At 35.3% G+C, this 26,725-nt stretch overlaps 1 protein-coding gene across 2 annotated transcripts; it reads left to right on the top strand.

The window, feature by feature from the left end:
• Positions 1 to 5,294: 5,294 nt before the first annotated feature.
• Positions 5,295 to 26,412, top strand: fam204a (family with sequence similarity 204 member A). Of its 2 annotated transcripts, XM_023842352.2 has the most exons (8): positions 5,320 to 5,615; positions 5,762 to 5,978; positions 9,173 to 9,254; positions 10,720 to 10,753; positions 11,370 to 11,472; positions 16,125 to 16,214; positions 25,524 to 25,633; positions 26,050 to 26,412. In XM_023842352.2, the coding sequence occupies exons 2-8, from the start codon at positions 5,763 to 5,765 to the stop codon at positions 26,099 to 26,101; spliced, it is 687 nt and encodes a 228-aa protein (XP_023698120.1). In that variant the 5' UTR covers positions 5,320 to 5,615; position 5,762; the 3' UTR covers positions 26,102 to 26,412. The 2 variants fall into 2 exon arrangements, with proteins under 2 accessions (XP_023698126.1, XP_023698120.1); XM_023842358.2 differs by lacking the exon at positions 9,173 to 9,254 and having other exon boundaries at positions 5,295 to 5,978; positions 10,720 to 10,752; positions 11,368 to 11,472.
• The last annotated feature ends 313 nt before the right edge of the window (positions 26,413 to 26,725 follow it).

Below are 26,725 nucleotides of genomic sequence, written 5' to 3'. Positions count from 1 at the left end.
CTGCCTAAAATTTCATTCTTAATCCAGTTTATCACAGGGAACCGCACAGTCACACACTATGGGCATTTCAAAGATCCCAATTCACCTAATCGCATGTTTTTTACTGCAGAAAGAAACATGCGGGGCACACACAAATTTTACATGTAGAGAGCTGAGGTTGGGATTTGAGCCCCAACACTAAAGCAACCATGTTACCCCTTTTGTCGTCTTTATTGTCCATAAAAACCAAATAAATAGCCAAAGATTCAATTACAAAGCTTATCTCAAAACTGCACTGAAACCTCAAATATTCAGGGGAATCTGTATAATTTGTACTTGCTGGTATTAAATGTAGAGTGCCATCATCCAACATGGCAGAAACTGTCATTGTATCTATACTGTAAATGCATCCCAGTAATGTACCACTGATTAACTTAACCATAAAAAGAGAGATTGTGGTAGTAATTGTTTATCTGTGGTTGACTCTGTCTGTGACCTTGACGCTTGATACCTAAGAAAGTCATTAAATTTTAACTAAATTATTTATGTGTAAAATATGCATAATAGGGCAGTGACAAACTTGCTTCATATAGCCTAAGTCTTATGGAACATATGTGATGTATGGTGTAGTATGGTTTGGCGTATAATTATGCGGCGTTAACAACTCACTGTCATTATCCAATACCGATATCTGTTCTTTTGTTTTCTTAACTGCTATAAGTTTAGCTGATCAGAGGCCTCTGTGATGGAAAGGTTGCAAGGGCAGATGAAAACTGTCTGGAAGTCCTTGGGTCTTGGTCAAATACTTTCAGACTGAAAAACACTGGTGGTTCTGTGAAAGCCCATGTGCTATAAAGGAGACATAAGGTGGATTCCGTCTGGTGGTAGAACAATGAATCAACCATTGTGCCTCACAGAGCTGTGTGACTGTTTGTCAGAATAAGCTAACATTGTCTACATCTATGTTGTAGATCGTGAAAAGGTGTATGGTCATAAATACTCAGAACATAGAATGGGAGGTTCTGGAAAAACATGGGGTACTGGGGCCACTTTTATATCTTGTTAAATCCCCCCCCACCCCGTGCAGCAGTTGTGGAAATTTCAGCTCCAGAAAGTTTTTATTCCAACCAACCAGGGGTGGTTTTCCTAAAAGCTTCGTAACGCTAAGTAGTTTGTTATCTTGTTCGTAGATTTACGAGTGCTCTGACCCACTGGTTTTTTTTCTACATCGTTCTTTGTCCAACTTTTTCCAGCTGTCCTGTCATAGAGACACGGAAATCGACCAAAAGAGATGACAAAAACACATTGACACTTTTTTTTTCCAGTTCATAAATTCTGTACTACCCTGGTAGGCTACATAATGAGCTAGCCAATCAAACTTACTATGTGTTCACTCACAACCTTTGAATTGGGAAGGAGAATCAGCCCTTACCACCAAAAATGGCAGAAAATTGTGCTTGTCAACAGAAGACAGTGTTTGAGGAAGCCAAGAACCCCATGGACCATCTCAGTAATGCACAATTCATAGAGAAATACAGGCTGGTCTGGGGTGATGCAATGAACCTCCTTTATCTGGTGCAGGATAGATCAAAAAGAGGAACACACCAGAATTGCATTGATGCATTGATCACTGTTGCACCGTGTGCACAACTACATACAATATCTGGCAAGAGGAGATGCCTTGCATGAGACTAAAAGTGGTTTTCCTGGCATTGCCGGCATACCTATCATTGTAAGTGCTGTGACCCCTATTCATATTTGCAGCCCCTTGAATCCCACCTGCACCTGTTGAAAAGGGTTCTTGGCACTAGGTTTCAATGTCCAGGTGATATGCAACCATCAAGGACATTTTACAGACATTGTTGCCATGTGGCCTGGTAGTACACAAGATGAGTATATTTGATCCAGCTTTGGATTGTGTCAGATGGCAAAGGATGGTGCATTTTCTGGTGGCTGGTTATTGGGAGACATCAGGCATCCTCTTAGCTAATATCTGCTGATTGTAGTGTCCCAAACTGTGGCTGAGGAGAGGTACACTTCACACCAAAGAACACACACTGCTGTAGAGGATGCTTTGGGCATGTGGAAGATGTGATTCTGGTGCCTACACAAGTCTTTGGGAGTTCTAAGATTTCCTCCTGAATGTTGATGTGCTACTTTTGTTATGTGTAGTATGCTGAACAATATTGCAGTAATTATTTGATTAAAATATATTTTGATCACCTCCTCAATAATTTTAAGTGTTACTTTCTTTTCCTATTGCTGCTCATACACCTGTTTTTTTATAAGGACACAACATCACATTTTGAGCCTATTTTTATATTTTCAACAAATACTGACTTATTGTGGTCTTAATTATGTTTGCTATGGTTAGCTTTTAGTCTCTTACTGATGGTAAGATTATACATGACAAGAATAGAAGGTTTCATTTGGTGGCTGCAGGTTCATGGACAATAAACAGATCCATGGTGAGACTCAATCTACCCAATCCGCATCTATGATCATGATCTGTAATCATTTCAGAGATACTATGAACCAGTCATCTGGCCATAAGGAACTGGCCTTTGTCAAAGTCACTCAGATTTATACCCCAGCTGATATATCCCAGACCTTGACATGCACCGTTTTTACAAGATAGTCAACATACGAACCTAATTTTGTTGCTTGTCGATTTCAGCAGTTCAATTACAATAAGTTTTCTTATGCTTATTCTCTTATTTCTTATATGCTTCATGAATGGTCATAATGTTTTGGTTCATCGGTGTGTACTACAGTTATTGATCAATGGATGGACAGATAAGAAGGATTATGATGGGTTTGTTATATAAAGTAACGTTATCATGTTGTTATGTTTTACTTTTCATTCCATCAATATTATATTTTTTTGTGTGATAGAGCAAGAGGATCTATAAAGAGTGTGTTTAGTTCCTCTGGAATTTGAGGAAATGCTGCATATGATACAGAACAATTTAATGCTACTTTTATTTAACTATTAGATAGACTTAACTCCAATAGACATTTTCATCTGAAAAGAAAATGGAAATCCACTTATTACTAATTTTTCTTGTTTAAATGTTCTTGCTAAAATTGTGATCAAAGGTGCAGAATTTCAATGCCTGTGGGCAACACTGAAAATATGGGTCATGTTATGTTGAAATATGGGTCACGGCAGACTGACAGAACCTTTTGTAGTGACGTAAAGTCGATCCTATAAAATGGTCTTTTGGTGATGAAGACTCGATCGCTGTCTTCAGCATTTGTGACCAGGTTCTCAGAGTGGAATAAGACCTTATGTTTGATCACGGATGGGGGAAATGCAGCCAGTGATGTATTTCTGGTAAGTGCCCATCATTGCAGCTGGCATTGAAGGCCAAACAGAAAGGAGGGAGGTGTAACAGCACTAGTAGCCTTGATAAGAGGCTTTTGGCATATTGGGAATGTGGTTAGGTAGTCTAAGACCTAAGAGTTTTACTATGAAAGTGAAGTTACCTCATGATGATATAAGAAAGTGTACATATATACATAAAAGAAGACTGACATTTACTATGAATCCGAGGAATAACTTCACAGGCTCTTCTACTGGAATCACATGACTAAGGGTGCTTGGTAAAATGAGTAATTTGAAAGCAATGATTAAAATCAAGTCTTAGGGCTGCAGGAAGAAACTCCCACACAAAACCGGACGAACATGCAGGTTCACAAAACCGCAGCCCTGTAGGTGTGAGGTATCAGTGCAACTCATTGAGCCATCCAAACAAAAAAGCTTTTTGTATTTTTTTATTATATTTAATTTGCATACTTTTAACAATTCACTCTCTATCCCTATGACAAGATTTATAAAACAACATTTAAAGTGATTAGTTGTCACTGTTGACACACAGTGCACAATAACAAAATGGACCCTCTGTATTTAACCCATATATAACTTTGTGTTGTAGCAGAGGGCAGCTAATTCAGCGCCCAGGGAGCAGTGCTTGGGGGCTGTACCTTGGTCAGAGTATGTCAGTGGTACTTTGCTACACAGTTTTGTATTCCATTGAGAATCTCACATTTTATTGTGTAAAGGATACAACACTTGGGTGGCTGAAGACATTTGAAGAATTAATGTCTTTGCATTTTTTATGTTCAGCTAACAAGGACAAAGACATATTGCCTACCAGGTATGCCTTTGCAATGTAGGCCAAATGCAGATTTATTAGCTGCTGCATTTCTACAGAAATTTAAAGTATAATTCTTGACAACATTGTTGAAAACAACTGTAGGCAGAATTTGATGTTTGCAATTGTGGGCATATTGCATGCCTTATATGTCAATACATGCATTTGATGCACGCATGACATATTTTACCTACCTAGGGTATCTAGGGTACCAACAAGCTGTTCATGCAAAGGTGCCAAGTACCAGCATAGAACACAGTACAATGCTGGTCTTGCCATTTAACTGCAAGTTCGACTCAGGTGACTAGGGGAGGCACCCACCACCCCCCAAGCAGTCATATAATACTAGCAAATAAAATCAGAAAAGAAAAAAGCAAGAAATAATTTTACAATGGTCCCTAAACAACACAACGTTTACATTTCGCTATTCTGCTGTTGTTTCAACAAGTGACAGAAACTGTGATGCCTCCCCAGTATTTTAACATACTACACTTCTAAAATATTCACGTTCCCAAGTTAAAACTGTAATCGGAGCCTGTTTTTGTGAAACACGTCAATTAACCAGGTCACACGTGACAAGTGAAGTTCCTCCCTCAAAAGGTCAAAGTACAACGCGTTTTGCTCCCCATTCATTAGATTAGAGGAGCTATACTGGAAGTCCATACTTTTTAAGATACTGTTAGGACTCATCGTACTATTTCGTTCTCAGTAGGAACAGTTGCACGAAATCTAAAAAGAAAGTATTCGTTATTTTATGAAGTAGTACAACACAATCGGTATATGCTAATAAGCAGTTGTCTATGTTAACCACAGAAAAAAAGGAATTGAATTAGATTAAATGTTAATGTTAACTAATTTATAGGATGTATTCTTGTATTTCACAGTAAACGGTATGATTAAATTACCCGTTTTACGATTTAAGTACAGATTCGCGGAGATCCGTAATCTACTTCGGTTGTGCCTGGTACACCTAGTTTTTCTAACTACAAAAAGTGATTAGAACTTCACCATATCTGAGACTATAGTAGTGAATGCAATTTTTAATCCAGTTCCACCAGATAGTTCTAATAGCAGTACTTCAGTGCTGCATAAAACGGTCTGCATAAAATATGCAGACGACAACATACGGTCTTAATACGGTTTAAGATACCAAGCACTATATTCGGAGGTTTGCTAGGTAAATGGAGAGTGTGCGTTGTTCCTAAGAATTGGAACACGGCTGAAGATGACGACCGGAAGTTGTCACTGCATAAGAACAAGGAGCCATGTTTGGGGAATTGGGACGCAGCCTCACTATGTATTTCCGGGTTTGAAAATCACATTATCACCGAAGATTAAAGATGGGTTTAAATTTTTTGATTAATTACGAATCAAATCATTGTACTCGTATATCATATTATTATTAACAAATACTCAGACTGTAACTCCAGATAGCTAAGCATCAGAGAATTTGCCGAACTACTATGCCGGTGACGTCAGGTAGCAGTTCAGTCGAATAGGTTTTCGTCGCTTTTTAGCTATCGCATATCAAACGGAACGTGCCCAGTCATCTACCTGTTTCCATTGCAATAGTTTAGTATCCCTTATTAGTTACATCGATTTTTATTTGTTTAATCTATCCCAAGGATGTACAGCGGGCTTCCCAGCGGTCTCTCCTACAGTGACTCTGAATCCGATTCCGAAGACTGCAAAACTCTTTCACAGAATCAAACAGAACAGCAACACGAAACAGAAAAGAATGATTATCAGCGCGATCACAGTGTGATAACTGATCCTACAGAAAAGCTGGCTTCCATTGACACAGAGGACTGCTTACCTGGAGTTTCTCCTCAGCTGTGGCAAGTACGTATTTTAGCAGTCGAAAAAAAATATGACGAGTAGTTTTGTTTTTAAGTTACAGTTTAAATAATAATAATAATAAGAAGAAGAATTATTATTATTATCATTAGCTTTATGTAAACAAATATGTATATTGTGACATTCTAAAACTGTAGTTATGTGTTTATTGTTACTTCAATTTAAGTGTTAGACTGTAAGTTTAAAACACTGGAATTGACTCTAAACTTCAGGCCCTTTCCTACCCTGTTTTAAAGATGTTCTTCGTATATAATTTTATATAATCTTAATTATGCACACATTAGCACCGAAATGAAAGGATATTCTTTGACCCCGTAAACAGCTGAGGCCGAATTTAAGTGAAGTTTGACTTAGTGGTAAATTTAGAAAACTTTAATGTGTGTGTGGGTATATTCTGGGTTTTAGTCTGGGGCCTTTCATTCTAAGCATACAGTACTTCCAAAAGGGGAGGTATGCATTATGCGGGGAAATCTCAAGACGACCATATCATATATATATATATGTATGTGTGTGTGTGTATGTGTGTGTGTGTGTATGTGTATATATATATATATATATATATATATATATATATATATATATATATATATATATATATATAATATAGCCACTGCAACACAAAACGAGCAGAATATCACCAATTAACCCTAACTGCATTTTGGATTTAAATACTTAAATAATTAAGCTGCATAATAGGCACGCTGCATGTGTATACTGTTTTTATACTTTGTTTAGTTGCACGGCTTTTTCACATAGATTTTAAATTGACTTAAGCATAATATTTTATTCTCCAGATTTTGTGCTATGTTATAGTGTGGAGTTGATCATGCCCCCATCCCACACCATACTAAATACATAATAAAATGATTTCCTTGTCACATGCATTTATTTTACATTCTGACTGAAGGGATTCCTGCAGTATTAAATTTCAGGCCTCTGTGTGTAAATGTAAACCTGTTAAAGTGTATGTTCTGCTACCATAGGCCACTCTGGTTTAAAAGTACTGCTTGTGAAGTTGCACGTCCAGGAGGTTGTTGCAGAACAGTGGGACTGAAATTATGAGACTGACTGACTGGAATCTGTTAATAGAAGCTTTCTGGCATTATGATGCATATTTTTATATCATGCATACTAAGCATAGCAAACCAATTGCAGACCTTCGCTAAGCTGCAGTTTTATTGCAGCTTATTTCTTAATGTCAAAACATTAGTTAAATAAAGGGAAATATTATTGATCGTAGAAATTAAAGACACAACTAAAATATAACTGATAAAGGTAACTGAGTAGTCTGAAGATTTGAAAAAATCTTAAATTGTTGAACAATATATAACTATTTAAATATGCATGTAGTATCTTCTATAATTTTCAGTTTATTTTTTATATGTATGTAAAATGTATTACTAGATAACAAAACTGAAATAAGTGGTGGTCTAATTTAAAATTAAGCCTTTACGGAGTAGACCAAAGGAATTTTCTGTGATAACTAAAATGTACAGTATCAATTCTCTGTATAATTTACAGCTAGCTAGTTATAATATTTTGAATTAGCCTTGGAGAAAGATTAACTGAAAATGGAAATGGAAAAAATGCCGATATATGTATTGATCTTAACCTATAAAATATTTTTTCCTTCTCCAGGGTCATACAATAAATGCCTTCTTTTTTCCTCCTAATTTATTGATACTTATGTGATTTTTAATTTTTTTTAGTTATTATAAATGTTTGCTTTTATGTTACAGATTTCAATTGAATCTTAAACTTACGACCTGCCTTGAATAATTTTTTTGTAGAAAAAAAACACTGAAGATTATTGCTAATGATTAACAATTAATTGAAGACTTGGTCACTTTCTAAAAAAATTAGACATGGTTTTCCCAGTCAGTCACTGCCCATGCAGTCTGTTTTGGTGTTGATTCTGTTAATTGTGGTAAGCAGATTGGGTTGTGAAACAGCCAGTGTCAGCCCTTTTATTACGGTGGATTATGTTAAATTTTTACAAGCATGGGACATTTGAAAATAATTCCCACCACCACCCTGTTTTGGATAAGCTGTCATAGGGGATGGCTTGATGAAAATTCCATTCTTGACCTAAGACGGCATGTTTCTTGTTTGTATAATTTGTTATCCATCGTTGTCGTATGAAGGTCGGGACCGTGCAGTGTCCCAGCCTAAAGGACAGAGAGTGAAAGCGCACTCAGATCTCAATTCTGCTGAAGTCTATGCAGGGAAATATTCATTTAGAAAGGAAAATAATGACTGAAATTATATTAGATTTGAATGGCCCTATGACTTTCTGCTTATAACTTTTGTTTATTAAAAAAAACTGCATATAATTCTGCGTTTGTTTTTGTAAAATTTAGCCTTGCTTTATGTGTATATTGTTGCTATGTGCAGTGTTCCCATTGCATCATTGTGTTATTAATTGTTTTAAGTGGATATTTTAGATATAAGAATTGCCCAAGTAATCGCGTTGGTGGTGGTGGTAAGTGCTTGTAAAAATCGAATAACCTGTTTGCGATGTTCGCTGTGCTTGTTTCCATCTACGTCTGTGAACAGATAAGAGACACGATGTTAGTAATTTGCCAGTGGTTTGCAGTCTATCTTCACCCATAACATAACACCAACATTGTGGTGTCTACATGGCTGGAGCTGTAGCTCGTTTAAATTCAGAATTGAGTATATTAAAACCCTGATTTCACCCCCCCCCCCCCCCCATTTTGTGTATAGCATTATTGTACTCAACTACACTTTTAATATCTACTTAATGTTAAGCCAAAAAGTTAAGTTGTGCATTTATTTGAACTGCTCATTCTTCTCACCATGAAATGTCGTATTTATTCTTTGAATTTGTCAATTTTGATTAATATCAAAACATTTTAGCTCTTTAAAGAATCCCTTAGTATATTAGCAGTACCGTGCTTTAATTGATATAAATAAAATAGTATTTTTGGAATGCAGAGGTAGTTTAAAGGGGTTTGTGTAACTAATATATATTGACATTTTGGTGTAGTAGTTATTTTTCCATTGGCAAACATCTCATTATCACACGAATTGCGCCAAATGTAGAGCAAATTTCTTTTGTTAGTTGAGTAAAGCAGGTTTCATACATGTGCTATTGTTATAACGCTGGACCTATATGTAACTAAACCTTTGTTTATTATCTTGTCTTTTTTAACCAGAAATTTAGAGAACTTAAGAAAAAAAACCAGGAGCAGAAGCTACTTGAAGTGAAATGTAAAAGACGAAAGAGGAATAAAAAAGGTATAATCATTTAAATTCCAGCATAACAGTGCTCATTTGAAAATACTTATGAGCATTTACATCTATAAAAGATTGTAATTTGTGAATGGAAAACTATTTAGCAACACGTGATTATTGGTAGGCTAATTACCATATATTTTATTTGTTGTAATTGTAATAGTTTTTTTGGTAATACAAAATGCTACATTAATAGATGGAATTTAATGTCTTTTTGACATTCTTTTCACAGACATGTTTGCACAATGTATTGAACTCTAGAGTGCATTGTGGGGCAAATGCAGCACAACAGTGGTGTTATAGTTTCTGTTGCATTTAGCATATTTATCCAGATCATTTTTGAACTGTAACGGTAAACTTGCAGCTGTATACCTGTTTACAATGGTGCCTAAGATTAAGTCTGCAGAATTAAAGTCTCTGCTTTTAAACAAATTAGATATATACAAATATTGGAGTTTCCAAGCCCCTCCCCCCAGGAAATGCAATATTTTCACTTTGGTATTAATTAAACCTTTTGGCAAAAATGTTTTAATGTATAGAGTGTTATCTGTATTTCCTACCTCTTCAGGACTTGTTTTATACTTTATACTTAAGTTGATTTTATTCCTTGCAGTATTTTTTTTTAATGGAATTGGGGGTTTACTGTCATCATTCAGAAGTTCGGTAGCTGTGAGGAATATGATTGAATGCTTTATAGTCAGTATACTGTTTGTTTGTTTAATAGCAGTGCTCATTTCTGAGTCAGTTTGTCACCCCACGATATCTTATATACAGACTGTCTCCGACTTACAGCCTATGCGACATACAACCAACGTTTAAACCAAATATATGTAAGAATACATTTTGGGCAGCCGTACACCTTGGCAGTGATACACTATCCAGTGTGCACTGTGCGCCGTGCAGTAGTTGCCACTGGAAGGTACTGTACTGTATAGCAGTGTGACCATCTGAGTCTCACATACATCTCCCAGTCTCATTCTCACACCTAAAAGACAATGTGATGATCTTATTCTGAAATATGTCCAATTCTGAGTACAAGCTGTCTGCCAGAAAGGGACTCAGCCATAGATTTTGGGACAGTCTGTATATGACTTTTGAAATATCACTGTTGCTCTTTTTGGTTGTAGACGTTACATTAACTTAAATTTCACACTCATTAGTGCATGATCAACAACTTTGAATTTACTTCAAACACTGTCACAGTCTTTCTCATACTGGTAGTGACGCAACTTAAATCATTAAATCATAAACTAACTTCTGCATTGCTTAACTGAAATGCAAAGACAATTTTTCTAAAATTAACCAGCAATATAAAAACACTAAGCTATGGAAACTTGTAACTTTGCATTTGGCCTAAAATGTATGACTATGATTTCTTTCTGATTTTTCAATAAATAAAAAAGTTTACTGTTTATATTTTTCACCATGTATATACTTCACCATTTTTGTCTTTATATTCCTAAAACAGGTGATACAGCTGCCTGTGAATTGGAGAAAAAAAGGTAATGAACTTTACAAAAATATATGTAATTGAGTATGATATGTTAATGGTTTTATTGTATATTAATAGCCTCACTTGTATGTCTCATTGTAATGAAAACAGACACCATTTTTATACATCGTCATGCTTGTTCTCTTTCTGGGTGTTACGGTTGTCGTATGTAGCTGAAAACAGCCTGTGTCTTTAAAGTTTCTGTTGTGTCTGGGCTTCCTGGTTCATAGTAACCCTCTAATGAATAAATTGTTGTGTAAAATGGATGGATTTCTGTATGTTTTTGTGACTTTAAAGGCTGACATATCTTACAGTCAGTGGGGCAGTGGTAACCAATTCTCATACCTTGTAACTGAAATTTTTAGCATTTTACTGTGAAAGGAGCGAGGAAAAGATTATGCTTAGTAATATTTAAGATAAGTAAACATTACATTTGACAGTCTCTGATGTTTAGGTTTTGGAATGATTATATTTGTAAAGTTAAGGATGGTTAACATACTTATGACCAGTAATACTTTAAATTTAGAGAGTTAAAATAATGTTTAAAGATGTTCTTGTCATTTATCAGTGTTGCATAAAACTAATTATAAGGCATTTTAACTGCATTTTTACATTCTTTTTTCCAGAAAGCTTCAAGCTGAGCATGAAGAACAGTGGAATAACCTTAAGCAATATTTCTCCATAAATGATAGATTCCAGCCTCCGCCTTGTAACAGATCCAGTGTAAAGGTAAATACTTATACCATTTTATTATTTTATAATTAAAAAAATGTATATTAACATTATTCCCTGAACATGAAATTAAATGTTTGTTTCAATAAAGACAAAAAATTATTATAGTTTGGTCTGTGTATGTTATTGGTTCTTGGTTGAGAATGAAATATGACGACTGTGTATCCGTTTGTCCAACTTCTTAGCATTTTTTTTCCTGTCAGTGCTATGGAGGTGAACGTGGAGCCTATTTCAACACATACCTGACGTCACAGAAGTGGCAAAAAAACCCCACTAACCATACCTTTATAGACTAGGCCTGTTTCGTAGTTAGAGTAAATTGATTTAACACAGTGGCACACAGATGTTTCACATGCAGTAATACTAATACGTCCAATTTAATGTCAGCTTCTATTCGGTATGTGTTGGTATATAAAATTCCAAAAGATAGAAATAGAGCATACTCAACAGTTAACAAAAACCCTAAAATTATACGGAATAATATTGGGTTTTTTTTGTCTGGGATTACTGGGAAGTGCTGTGATTAGGGGTGTTTACCCTGAAATCGTTGGTGGGCCCCTCCAGATACTGCCCTTCGCTTCAAGAGGTTGAAGTGTAAGTGATACATTTACAGTGTATTCTTCTCAATGGCTCTAAACATCCCTAATAGACCTTGTGACCACTGATTAAGTTTGATTTAAGTATGGGTAATAATAGCAGCTCTCCATCTCCCACTGTAATTTAATCCCTTTGTTATATGACATTTGTTGCTGTTTCTGAAACCGGAGCAGATGTTCCCCGCTACCCCCTTTGTACTGTGCACCCATCGCACTTTGCTTTCTGCTCCGATCCTGCTCTCTTATTTGTCAGACTTGAATCTTCCCGTATTTTAAATGAGATCTAATGTGCTGTTCGCCTGGTTGCTGTATATCAATGAAAATAGGGAAAAGTCCTTCGGAACTTTGAAACTTTGTGAATGTTGAATAACAAACAATTGATTAATTTCAGTAATCACTGAGAGTCTGGTTATCATTTGTCTGGGCTGGCCGGGGGTTACTTTCACATGCAGCAGTGTATATAATTCTTCTCGGATGACAAAAAGCCCTGCAAAAAAGAATCTCTTTTAATGGCATGCTCACCTTGGACAAAAAGGGGAGCCGTAACCTCAATGATAACTTTAGCTTAAATATCGTCCGGGCTTCCAGAAACCATGTTGCGCTGCATACTTTGACTAACGTAAAACAATGCACAAATGTAGACCAATCTAATTGAATAAACTGGGTAAAGCAGAAGTATGTAGTGACATTAATTAGGTACATATCCTTAAATCATGCATTCTTTTTAAGGTTGGTTTCTACACATTTCCGCACTGACTTCTAATTAATCTACTACGCTTCTGTTAGCATGTAAATGTGCTGCTGTTGACTGAAAGAAAAATGTGATTTACGGTCATCCGTCTTTCATATTTAATTATCCAGTATAGAGTCAGAGTGATGATTTGCGTATGAAATATATTTAATGCAGGAAATGTGGTAAGGACTTAATGTCTAGCATAATTATACTTAAATTTTTAATATGAATGTACTATTTCCAGTAGAATCCAGTTCCGTCTATAGTATCCCATTGTGAATGTCGAAATGGTTATTTCTCAATGTAAGCTGTTCAAGAAGTTTAATGGTATATTAGAAAGTGTTTTATCTGCAATTATTTGGAAATAAAGTCTGACATTCAATTAAAACCTTTTAAATAGTTTCTTGAAATGTTGTTCTGAGCCCAAATTATCTTACTGAGGCATAAAATTAAGTTTTATTGCTTTTTTTGCTTAGCAAAGCATAAGTAACTAAAGTTACCTCAAAATATATTTGTACAATTTATTTAAAATTTTACAGCTATTTATATATTAATTTAAGTAAAAATTCCTGAAGTATTTTTTTGACAAGCAAAGAGAACAAATTAATTGATGAAATAAAACAGAACTGATATCAGTATACACCATTTTGTAAATGTTGCTAAATTATTCCTGAGAATTTTTTTTGTAGTTTTGTTATGGGTGTACATTTGCTTAATTGTGAAAGTTATTTAGTTTATTGTTGATAAGGAGTAAATTGTGTGTAATGTGTGATTGTGTGTACATGTGTGTGTGTTCTGCAGTGAGCTGACATCCTATCCAGGGTGACTCTGTGCAAGTGAGTGGAGGGTTGCTGGTTCAAATCCCAGCATAAGCATAGTGATTTTTGGGGCCTTTTACTGTTGGGGCCTTCAGCAAAGTTAATGTTAATATGGATGGACTGATGGATCTAACTTTCTATGTAAATGTTGTGGCGTGGTGGCTCTGTGTGTAGTTACATTGCTGTTTCATACCTCCAGGACTGAGGGTTCGAATCTCAACTCTGCTCTGTATGTGTGGGGATTGCATGTTTCCCTGTGTGTGTACTGGCTGTGTCTTCCTCCAGGTGCTTCTGCTTCCTTCTGCAGGCCAAAGGCTTGCCGTCAGGGTGTGGAATCTCAGCTTTTTGCTTATGCTGCCAGAGAGGGGTTAATTGGTGACCAGGATGAATGGCTAGGAGATGGATGGATGGATGGATGGATGGAAATTCCTAAAGACATCAAACATATGAATAACTGTGCCTAAAAGAAGTAGTTGAAATCCACAGGTCTTTAAGGATGTAAAGTTTTGTTCCGATATTATTTCTAATATTTAATAATTTCTAAACAAGAAAATCAGAAACTTCGGGTGCTATTCCAACTGAAATTTAAAACAAGACATCCAAAAATCTCTTTGAAATTGAAATGTTGAATTTAAATATTCCCTCACATTGCTGTTGATTAGTAAAACGAATATCTGCTGTTTCTGAAAATGGAAGCTTTTAAATTAAAGTATATTCTTAAAAATGTTTTCTGACTCCAAAGCGAAGCTGAATGTCAGTTTTGGTGTAGTGCTGCCCCAACTGGTTTGTCCCACAGCCGACCTTTTAAAACTGCATTTCAGCCACGAAATCCTAAAATCTTGGAAGCATTTTAAACAATCCAGCACATATGTAACACATGTGTTGATCTAGCTATTATTGTTTAAAATACTTCAGTAGACTAGTGACCTTTACTTTCATACTCCTGTGTGTTTGAAGGGATTGTAAGAATCCTCAGTATTTAATTTAATGAAAATGTATGCTATGGTGGTTATTCATAGTGGTTAGCAGTATTGCCTCACACCTGTGGGACCAAGGTTCGAGTCTCTGTTGTGGTTTCCCGTGTTGTTCTGGTGTTTCCTCTGGTCACTCCTATCTGCCTTGTGTCCACGGGTGTCTGTGATCAGATCCAGACCTTTGCAACCCTACATAGGCAGCAGGTACAGAGGATGGATGGAAAATGTAGACTGTCTGAATATTGTCTGCTTTGGTTGGAGAAATTGATAGGCATGTAATATTCTTTACTGTGTTTTTTTCCTGTATTACACTTATGTTTCAAGCACATAAGTCATATATGAAATAACATATGTACAAATGTACCATATTTATGGATTTTATTTATGACCTGACTCCAACATGAGTTGGATACACGGAAATGATTCAATTAATTTTTCCAGTAAAGTAAATTAATTGCCATTTTTACTCTTCCTAAAAGTGTATGATATTGCTCAGAAATTACATGTTTCCGCCTATCAGCTTCATCTTGATTTGAGGTCAGACTTTATAAATATGGTGAACTTTTTAGTAAATCATTCGTCACCTGAATTGAGATTATTACAGTTTTCATTATGCATTCAAACTGGTTTAATTAAAAACCATTACTTGAATAAATGCACAGATAATTGAACCCTTCAAAACAAAACAGAATGAAAACATTAATTGAATTATTAGGTGCAGAAAAGGCTTTCAACAAAATAAATTAGAAATTTCTATTTGCAACCACAGAAAATTGGCTTTGGAAAACCGTACATTCATTGGATAATAATATTGCAAAACTTGCCTATGGCCACAGTCACTGCTAATGAAATAACATCACAAAGCTTCGCATTATATATGGAGATCAGGAAAGGGGCCTCACTCCTGCAGTCATTGTTTACACTCATTACTGAAACTCTTGCAACTGCAATACAGCTAAATATCAGCCTTAAACATCACACCACCAATATAATGATCAGCCTTTGTAACTATAACTAGAAGACCCACCTAATTCTGTACAAATAAGCCATTAATCTCATTAATGCATTCTCTGGAATGTCTAATTATCCTGTAAATTTGCCTAATTCCATTGGTTTACTTACTGTGTAGATTACCAATATGAAAACTGGTAAATCAGAATTTTGTCAAAAAACCACCTTGCTTCACTAGCAAGATTAGGTACTAGTGTTGTTACTGCCAGTCAGCTACTAAAGAACATAAAGATTATCTGTACCATAGCGTAATTTTCGGAAAAAGTTAGAGATACCTACCAAACATATCACCACGTTGTCATTTGCAAAGCACCGCGAACCAGAATCTTCCTCTTCCTCTATGCTTTATAACAGGCCCTTGCAGAGAACATCCGTTCATTTGAACTTTATTACTTCTGTTTGTAAAAAATCAAGCATTTAAAGATAGACTTAATGTAACTACTATTTAATCAGGTGTGTCCAAATGTGACTGACAGTGTATGCATTAAATATGTTTTCTTGTATTTGTTTCCCCCAGACAGGTCTAGAAAACAGCATTGATCTGGCCATTACAGAAGGTGACTATGGAAAAGCGGAGGAACTGAGTGATAGACTTGCCACTAGAGAGGTAGGTTTTACAAGATGGCAGTGCAAAACCAACTGTATTGAGAATTATAGCAGCTGATAGAATTGAAAAAGGTAAATACTGTTTTTGTTTTTTTTTTAAAAAAAGGGGGGAAATCAGCAGTTTTGAGTCTTTCCAGTCATCTTTTTGGAAGTATACTGTAGCAGTATCCAGATTTGTTTTACTGATGTTTTTATTGCTCTCAAGGTAACTGATAAAAGTATGAATCATCATTTGTGAAAACACAATTTACTTTGCCTGAAGTTTTAAAGCTACATAATAATGAAATGAACTTTTTGAAGGAAATTTTGCCACACTCATATTAAGTACACCCGAAAATAGTTCACATGCACTGGTGTTTCCATGTCTTAGCAGACTGTGGTATATATTTGTATGCTATATTTTATTTCTGAATCCATGCTATTTTAATGCCTTTTTCACTATATTAATCTACTACAATAGGCTAAATAACTCCACCCAATAGCCTGCTATCTTGATACACACAACTTAATTCTAATCATCATTTAAAATAGCAACAATTGCTAAAATAGCAACTACCCTAGTAAATTAAGCCCTAATACTTTATATAGAACGTATGCACTGATGTCACTTGCCCACTGGACCATGCAAGCAGTTGGACTCGACAGAGATCCATACAACTACCCAAAAGACCAATGGACCATGGGCATTGATATGTGGCCAGGAATCAGGTCTCCTGACATTAATATGTGTGCAGCCTCCTCATTTAGCGCATGACTGTACTCAGACCGCACTGTCACCTTGCAGGCACTACCTATTTATATTTCAAATTTGATGTATTTTAAAATTTATTATTCATTATTATTATTTCTGTTTTTATTTTTCTATTATTTTTCAATTCCATTTCTTTAACTTACTTGTTATATTTCCTTCAGTATTTTTGTACTGTGCACCAGGACCTGAGGAAACACGTTTAGTTCCTGTCCGCTGTACAGTGTGTTGATGTATAGGAATGACAATAAAACCTTTGAAATTTAAATTGAATTGAATTATATGTACCTGATTTCGACGCCAGGGAAATGCACAAAGCAAAGCCAGAGGGCAAACAAAAGCTTGACGCTTGGTTGTACTTCAAGGTGGGATTTGATGACGAAATGAAAGTGAGGAGGACACCAATGGATATTCCACTTACATGTGGACAGCTCTGTACAAAATTTATTTTATTATAACTTTTATTTTGAAATTCCAGCTGCAGATCCATGTTTCAGAGTCTGGATTCCAGTTGTTTCTGCAGATTGCAGCTATCCATTTGCTTCACTTTTATTTATTTTTCAGTGGTTGTTAAAAAGGTAGCTTGGATTTCCTGTTACATCGATTTGTACAATCAGTCGCACAACAGCTTTTTCCCATTTTAGATGTTTTTTTGGCAGCGTTCAGGTCCATTTATTGCCACTCAGTGGGTGTAACCACAGTGGCAACTGCCTACTGTGACATGTGCATACCCTCTATTTTTGTTCAGTAATTTAAACTACATGTGCTTGATATGTGCTTGCCAGTTCTGTCGTTATAATAGTGTTAAGTAGTGCACTTGTAAGTGAGCATTCACTGGAAGCAGCACTTGTAATAACTACCAATAACGTAATAAATTTACCATTCTTATTAATAAAAGTCGATAATGTAATAACTGGCTAATAATATAATACATTTTCTGTACCAATAACGTGATGAACTTTTTACCGATAATGTAATAAATTATTACATTATCGACATTTATTACACTAAGAATTGATGTTATGTCATTTTATTACATTATTGGTAGATAGCACCTATGTTTGTAATGTTTGTAATTAGTTGGTAAACTAATTGATCGGCTCATAAAATCGCCCATATTTAGACTGATTGGCCAACTGCCAGTCAGCAGCGATCAGGCAAAAATCTGCCGTTTCCCGTCACTAACTGATCAATCGATGCATCCCTAGTTTGTGCCTGTACGCACTTGCATTTCGTTTGTTCTACAACATGGCAGTGCTTCAAGTAGTGAAATAAGCTTGCTATATTTCCGATTTTAGTTGGCATGAGTTTGTAGTACACAGTACCAGTGTGTTTTGTGTTGAACTTTAAACCTAAAGAGTGCTGCCATACCACCAGTGTCTTTTTACTTTGTCCACCATATCTCAGTTTTTAAAGGATGTTGTGACTCCTAAGCTGCTGCTTTCTTCATTGACACTTAACGTTTCCTCTGAGGAACCACTTATCTCCTATGATATTGCCAAAATGGCACCTTATGACGTGCCCCGCTAACTTAATCAGCCTTGCTGTCTGTTTGCTTTATGTAGGTTGTGCATGGAATTGCTTTCATTTCTGTGATGCCATAGGCTGATGTGTACTGTCTAACAGTCTTCCTTATCCACAGTTTATCAAAGTTTCTCATTTTCTTATAATTTAAATTTTATATGACGATAAGCCGATATATCGTTTGTTGCCCAGCCCTGTGCCGCACCCATTGACTTTAGCCAACTAACGTTGATTATGATGCTGACTGAATGGAGAATATTATGCTAATTTTCCAGTGACATTATGAAAGACAATATCATTATTTATGCATTATCAGCATCTTTAATGGCCACATTGCATTCCTTGGACTTTTCAGTTCTTCTTCTCTTTTTATATGCTTTGTAATTTGTGCATCCAAAAGCCATGATTTAATGATATACATAATTGTAGCTAAACGTGTATTACTGTCCTGTTATGGGGGGGCTTATTGTTCATGAGTCCTAAGAGTGAAGTCCAAGTTGAGTCTGAAGTTATTCAGGTGTACATCTGAGTCGAGTCTAAAGTGGCAGGTATGCTCCACTTAAGTGTGGCTTGAGGTTGAGTTGCCGTTGAGTCCCTATCTCTGGATCTTTTTACTCTGTTTATTCTATTTGATCTTTGATGGATCTTATTACCATTTCACAAAAACATTATATGGATGAAAATATACACCTGATGCAACTGTGACAAATGGCCCCAAAACTGAAGCTAAATGGCATCAGAGACTGCAGAAGCCATCTTGTGAACAATAAATCTGAAAGTATCGACCTTTTTCGAAGTCTAATCTGAAGCAGGCACAGCAGCCTAGAAAAGGCCTATTACTGCTTAAACAGCTCATTTCACTGGTCATAGAAACAAATCAAAACTTTCTTTTGATGACCATAAGGTAGCAAAAACACTATAACATTTTAGCATTTACCCCTCTTTCTTATATATTTTGTATGTCTTGTATTTATTCTCTGTCTATTCTCCCATCAAACACTTATCGTAAGTCAAAAAAGCACTTAAATTAACACAATTTTGAGTTGCCCATATTTTCTCCTTATCAGTGCGGTCACGCCTACCATGTTTAACCTAAAAAAGAAGGCAAGTCTAAATAATTCATCAAGAAAGAATAGGGAGTTACTCCCTCAGTGATTTTGGCAATAAGAAAAACATGGTACATGTACTTTTGAACATGAACATGAGAATTTTTAGACTAAAATGAAATGTCAGTTCAAACACTGCATTTCATTGTAACATTACCTTCACTTGTTAGGTAAATCAGAATTATGTCGTGTCCCTCAATGGTTCAAAAAGGAGCATTTCATGATCCACATGGATTGCAGTGCATTCAGTGTTGGTCAGTTGAAGAACATCAAGATGAGGGCATCTCTATCTCACTCTTGTCGCAGCGCAAATACATGCACTTCTGCTTAGGATTACAAGGACAAACTACTTCCTTTGAACCTGTTTTTTACTCATTTTAATTGAAAGAATTATAATTTATTCGACCAGTCATTCAGCCTACTAGGCGCGCTGACAAGGACGATGTCATTTGAATCTTACCTAATAGTACTAAACTTGTATATACACTCCTGGACAATCGACCATACCTTAATGTTGTGCAGTTTGGGTTTGGCCCACTTTTTTGCCCAGGAGTTTACATTTCTGTATGCGGCTGTTATATAATTCTTATGTAACTGTATAATCATTCACATGTGCTTTGGATTATGACATTTACTTCAAAATGTATGATAATTGTAAAGTTTCATTTTGTTACATGCTTGGGTTTCTGAAAACTACAATGTTACATTTGGCCATGTAGATGTATGTAACTTAATGCAGCCCTCCAGAGTGCATAGTGAAAAATACAATTATAAGTACTTAAGTCAGTGGCAGAATGTGCGTAAGGGTCATTATATGCGACACACTTTGCACATCTAGCTTAAGCGCACGTAAACCCCAGTCATACATTGATGGGAGAACACGCTTAAGTGAGAAGTGCACATCTATGCTATATTATGCGCACATATATGCTATCATACTGAATACCTGTAACCCTGCTCCCCCCCCCCCCCCTCAAAAAACAACAGAAAAAAACCTGCAACACAGAATCATTCTTTTCAGTATTACAACAGCCCATCAACATCACATTTGTACAGAGCCCATAAGGGAGGTGAGAAATAATTTTGCGTTCACCCATGATACTTTTCGATCCCTTGTAATAGTTTTGCGTTCACCCATGATACTTTTCGATCCCTTGTAATAGTTTTGTGTTGTCACTAATAATGACTGTACTGTGTCCGTTTAAAGTACAAAACAGAATTAATGGACTAAAGTATAATCCTAAATGATACAGATATATCCCGTTAAGTGTGGTATAAGCATTAAACTGGGGAAAATGCACACCATGTAACTTTCTCTATGTGTGTCTTTATATGTATTTATTAATAATTGCACTGTATCTGTTCACCAGCAGCGATTGTAAACAACAGCTGGGCTAGTGAACGAGAAGTGCGCACATAAACATTGTATAAAATCATAAATTGACTGTCAGTCCAATCTGTAATGCAAAATCAATTGCTCATCCTTTGGTTCTCCCAGTCACGGAACACACTTTTTGGCATGTTTTCTTCATTTATCACCATGAACTCGGCCATGTTGAGGTTGAAAGCTGTTTTACTTACTGTGGTTACTAAGGTCCTTTGTGCAACCATTTAATGAACTTTAAGGGATTCCTAAGTGTAAGACCAAGATAAGGAGAAAAACTTAAATATTTAAGCGAACATTTTAAGGAAACCTTAAGGAGAAGACTTAAGGGTGTTTTATGCAATTGGCCCTTGATTCTGAAAGATTATGATTAAACTTAATGCTGAGGAAATTGAAGCTAACCTATCTTGGCATTTTGTCTTAGATTTTTTTCCATCCTGTAGAGCACAGTCCATTATATCTTATTTATGTTTACGAGATTATGATGAGGTCGAGTAACCTAGAAGGAGTTATATATTTGGAGAAAACTTTCCAAAAAGGTGTCTGCTTCATTGTAATAAATACTTATCTTTACATTTTAGTAGCTCCAGCAATGCTGGGCAAAGCCATCAAAATGTGTTTATGTTTGCTAAGTGTATCTAGTCTTGTATAGCGGGAGTAGAGTAGAAGTAGAAGAGTAACTGCAGTTTATAAGAGCAGAATTTGTAAGACCTGTAATTAAAAACCATATTAAACAAAATGTACAGCAAAGATCAGGAGATTCTCTTAATGGTATGGCAGTCCATTGCTGGTCAACCATCCACATGCACCAAGCCTATTTCACCAAGCCTAAGTTTTATTTATTTGATTGTTTATTTATTTGTAAAAAAAAAGGAATCCGTAACCTTTTAATTTGGACCTATAACCTGGATAAAGGCTATATTTTGTATGTCTGCTTTACTTACAAGCTTGTTGGGTTGGTCCTTCATACTTAGTGGGGTGAAATCCAGAGTACTAGGGCTAAGAATCATTGTACTTTTTCTTTGTGGGAAGATTTTAAATACATACCCACATATTTCGTTTCATTTTTATATCAATCCACAAAGATTTTTTAATTTGAATGGATTTTTTTCTTTACAAAAAACAACATATCTGAGTGGCAAAAAATAATTTTGAAATCAATTGATACAAAGCTTTATCAAAAGCTGTGTAATCTTATTTGGATTATTGTATTTCATTAATTACTTAGAAAACCATACATTTCAATGTAGATTTATGCTGTTTAATTAATTACCATGTTTTCTTTTTTTTTAATTAAAGCATTTTTAAATTAAAGCCCATAGCAAAACATATAATTTGTTTGTAATTACTCTTTAATTGGTGGTAGTGGAAGCTTAACACCTTCTGTTTTGTTTTTCATGATTGCCATTTTATTACTAGTCAGTCATTAATTAAACTGCTTTCTAATTAGCTTATAAAACTGTTGATGGCACATTATTGTAAGTGTGAGTTCAAAGCTTTCTAATAAGCCTTGCCTACTCAGAAGAATAAGATAAAGGGATGAGCACAAAGCAGAAAAACTTTCATAGTTTTTTTTTTTCTTTCCCTAAATATGTCCTGTAAGTTTAGAAGCAGTTTATTTAAATGGCAGAAAGACAGAGTTTCTTGTTCCGTCTTATTTCATATAGTCAGTAATGTTGTTTGCAAAACAGAATAGCACCTAAATAGCAGAAGATTGTAAGTTGATATTGTCATTGTGTTGGATTTGTATTACTTGTGCATGGGTAGGAGTTTATTGCAAAAATTATTGTACAAGTGTTGATTTGTGTAAGGATTTGTGCAGAGTGGCCTCAGAGTAAGTCATACTAGATTATAATAATGTAATAATGTAAATGACTTAATTTTGTTTTCTAAGTTTTAAAATGCATTAATATAAAAATAAGGGTTTAATTTTTATTTTATTGTTCTTTTGAAGTTGAAATTGATTTTTTTTTTATTTTATTACTTTTTTAATGCCCTTTTTTATCTCACTTGGTCCTTTGGTTATAAATATAATTCATTTTCATCAATTTTTTCCCCTTAAAGTACTTTTTAAATGTGTTGGCAAGACATTTTTAATGAGTGACATTGTGGTAGAAATATACATGGCTGCATATATGTGCAAAATGAAGTTACTTAAAAAGTAAACGTGTAAACAACATAACGTTAATTATAGAGGAGAATGCTATTCATCTACCCCTAGTGGACAAAATCTGCAGTAGTATATTTGCAGGAGTTACCTGATTTTAGGTCACGGCACTAATGTTGGCCTTGTGTTCCTCCTGCTCTTTTGTTCTAAGCGTCATCAGCAATCTTAAACAGCTTTAAGAAAAGATACAAATGATACATGTCGGCCTTTCGTAAATGTTGGAGTAGCCCCTGTATTTCTCTTGAACAAAGAACATATGAGAACATATATTATTATTCACCCCCTGTTTCTCCTTTGCCAGTTTATGATATGAAAGGATTTGGCATTAAGAAGTATGCATGAGAGGGGAGGGCAAAAATCCTGAAAAGTGGATCAAAAAGTAAATGAAAAATAATGTCATATTACTGAAAATATGAGAGGCTAATTTGTCCCGACTTTTTGCTAATTTTGTTCCAGCCATAAAAAGAAGAGCCGTCACCTGCTCACTGCAGCGGCGATGACAGTGCCAGTGATCCATGAAATAAGCTGCCGCTGGCTTTGTTCTGATAAGAATGAACAAATCTGCACAATGTACTGCTTAGAATCTCATTTTCATACTTGCATGCAGGCTAAAAGAAATAAGCTGTTTGCAGGCTTGATTAATCAGACATTTGAGGGTGTTTTTTTTTTTTGTCTCTTTGATCTGTTCCGTCTCCTAGGTAACTTGGTTGACATTAATGTTGTGCTCTGGTAAAGACAATCAAGAACTGATTAAAAAAGACCTTTACTGCTTTAAATAGTTACAGTTCTCCATATTTGAAAGAGGGGGAAATGGTTATTATTTTGATTTTGAGAAATATTTGAAGAAATGTTTAGCATGGAACGTTTTGAAGATATTTGCATAGGAAATATCCCTTAAACATAAGCACGATAATGTGAGTAATCCTTGTGTAGAACAAAAAGGAAATTTGAAATAATTTAGCATGTTCTAGATTGTTTATTTTTGCTGGATGTGATATTTTCTGTGAGAATATCTGGGGGAAAAATCTCTTTTCGTCTTTCACCAAAGATGTTTTAGTCCTTCAACACTGCGCAGTTCTCAGTAAGACCCCTTCAAAAAATCTTTTCGTTAATCTACACTTAACATAAGCATGATCTGCCATTATAACTTTGCCTTTTTTTTTACCAACATCTGACTAGAAAACATGATTTACAGGTTTTAAACCTATAAAAATGTGAAGAATTAACCGACTGCCACAGTTAGCTCCAGGTTATGCAGATGCTTTTACAAATCTTCCAAGTGATTCTATAGATGAATGCCTCGAGGGCCCAGCCAGAGCCAGCCACTTACAGCCAGCTAAAGCCCTTATCTTAAATCCAAGCAAAGTACCATTAATCTTTTTGAAAGACCTTTATGGCTTTTAATGTATCCCAAATTAGAACATTTTACACCCTTGGTTCCTGAAATATGGTGATAAAAAGCCTTTAGAGTTTAATTTTTCCTGACTACGCGCTCTGACCTGCTTAATCCCAGCATACATTATAAGATATTTTAGTTTCAGTCTTTCTAATAAAGTTTATCCCAGTTAATTATTATTGAAACATTTATTTTTCCCCTGTTTTTTCAGGTGGAGAAATTATGATACATTTCTTTATTACCCCAAGAATTTCCCCTTCTTTGTATGCTGTAAGCCATCTAGAATTTGTTTTTGGTATTATACTGAATATGTGAATATTATGCTGAATTATAGTAATATTTAGTGATTGTTAGAATTTCATTTATTCACCTGTTATCCTCCAAAATCTTCAGGGTTGGTATTTTTTCCCTCGCATAGTCTTTTATATTGGTTTCATTGAGGGTGTACAGTGTGAATTCAGCTATAACAATGCACATATCACAAATGTAATGGTATTACAAATGACACGCAATTCAAATTGATCATTTTCCCCATCAAAGGCGGCATTGGTCTGTTGGTGGAGAGGAGTGAGATTTGGTTATTTGATGAGGCTTATTGGCTCGAAAGCAATATTGTCTTCGTTAATGTTCTTTTTGGAAATCAAAGTTACCAGTCTTATCACATAATATTAATCAAACTGATAATTCTGAGCACATCGGACTTATTTTATTCAGCATTTTAAATTTTACCCGAAAACCCATACTGATGTTCAAATACATTAATTATTTGACTGCTGTAGTGTTTTGAATTTGTTGGTAATGAAGATTTTTTTTTTTTGTTTTTCCCTTTTCAGCTCATTTTATTTTCCATAATGACGGAATATAATGCTAGATTGTGGCAACATTATGAATTGCTTTTTGTTCCACGGCACTGTAGAAGGTGTGTGTTCCAGGATGACTGCTTTACATTTGCTAATGGGCCTCGTCTCTGTCTCCTTTTCAATAGCTGGCCGTGAAAATTGCAAAAGCCACAGATTGCCGTGACTTTGTGAAAACCAAACAGGAAGCAGCAGCTTCAGGGGAAGCCCAGAAAAAGAAGAAACAAGTAGCTTGGGGGTTAGTCATGTTTCTCGGATTATTTTTCAGTTTCATTAAATCAAAATACATTTTACACACCACATTTATGACTATCGTAAGGCGGCCTCAGTGGCTGTTCTTTAGTTTTCACTTTTTAAAATCCAGTGTCTCTGGGGAAAAATTGCTGTCAGTGGTGAATCAAGATGCAATCAGTTCCAAAAGGCAGTTTACAATGTCCTAGCTATTTGTTTTCATGTCATTAAAATGTTACTGCAGATGCAGTCTTGATATTACAATTGATGTCAGAATAGATCATCATTCATAATATTATTTATTAATAAACCATCACCTCGACCATACATTTCTATATCATATGGCAGTGGCCCTGAACCCTGCCATCTTGTTGTGGTTAACTGAAAATTAACGTCAATGCTATTCTTTTAATACCATTTCAGATTTGAAGCCAAGAAAAGATGGGAAACTAAGAGCAACATGGGCTACATGTGACTTCAACATATAAGATTTCTATATATATATATATATATATATATGCGCATTGCCTTTTTAGGGGAATTTTAAGTTAATTGCTTGAAATACTGTAATAATTATTTTATATTGTGCAAAATGGTATACCGAAACATGAAATGTGATTTTTGTATACAAGTATGTAATGTAAATATGTTACATAAGAAACAGCTGTAATGTACAGTTGACAGTGCTTTGTGTATGAGGGCTTAATTCATATGTTCAATTCATTCATATGTATTGCTGTATCTGAAAGAGAAACACATCACAATAAATCACACATTTTATAAAAATTCTTGAAATACTTATAAATACATCTGTTCAATGATCTTCAATAACCAGTTAATTGAAAATTGCAGGAAATCCATGGCCGATTAATAAATCGCCATTTCAATCAGATGATCTTTGATGCTACACATTTGTAGAAGCATTGATTTTACATGTAATTGTAGGAGATGTTTTGCAATTTATGCATGAGACAACCAGAGATGACTAGAAGTTTCCAGCAACAGCAAGGATTTTTCCTTAGCCTCACCAACAGCCATCCCTTCATCTTCCATAACTGCTTATTGAGTGCAGGGTTGCAGTGAGCTTGGAGCCTATCCC

The sequence above is a fragment of the Paramormyrops kingsleyae genome, chromosome 3 (genome assembly GCF_048594095.1).
Source record: "Paramormyrops kingsleyae isolate MSU_618 chromosome 3, PKINGS_0.4, whole genome shotgun sequence".
Taxonomy (NCBI): domain Eukaryota; kingdom Metazoa; phylum Chordata; class Actinopteri; order Osteoglossiformes; family Mormyridae; genus Paramormyrops; species Paramormyrops kingsleyae.
Note: the sequence above shows the minus strand (reverse complement) of the source record. Positions and strands in the feature narration are given on the sequence as shown.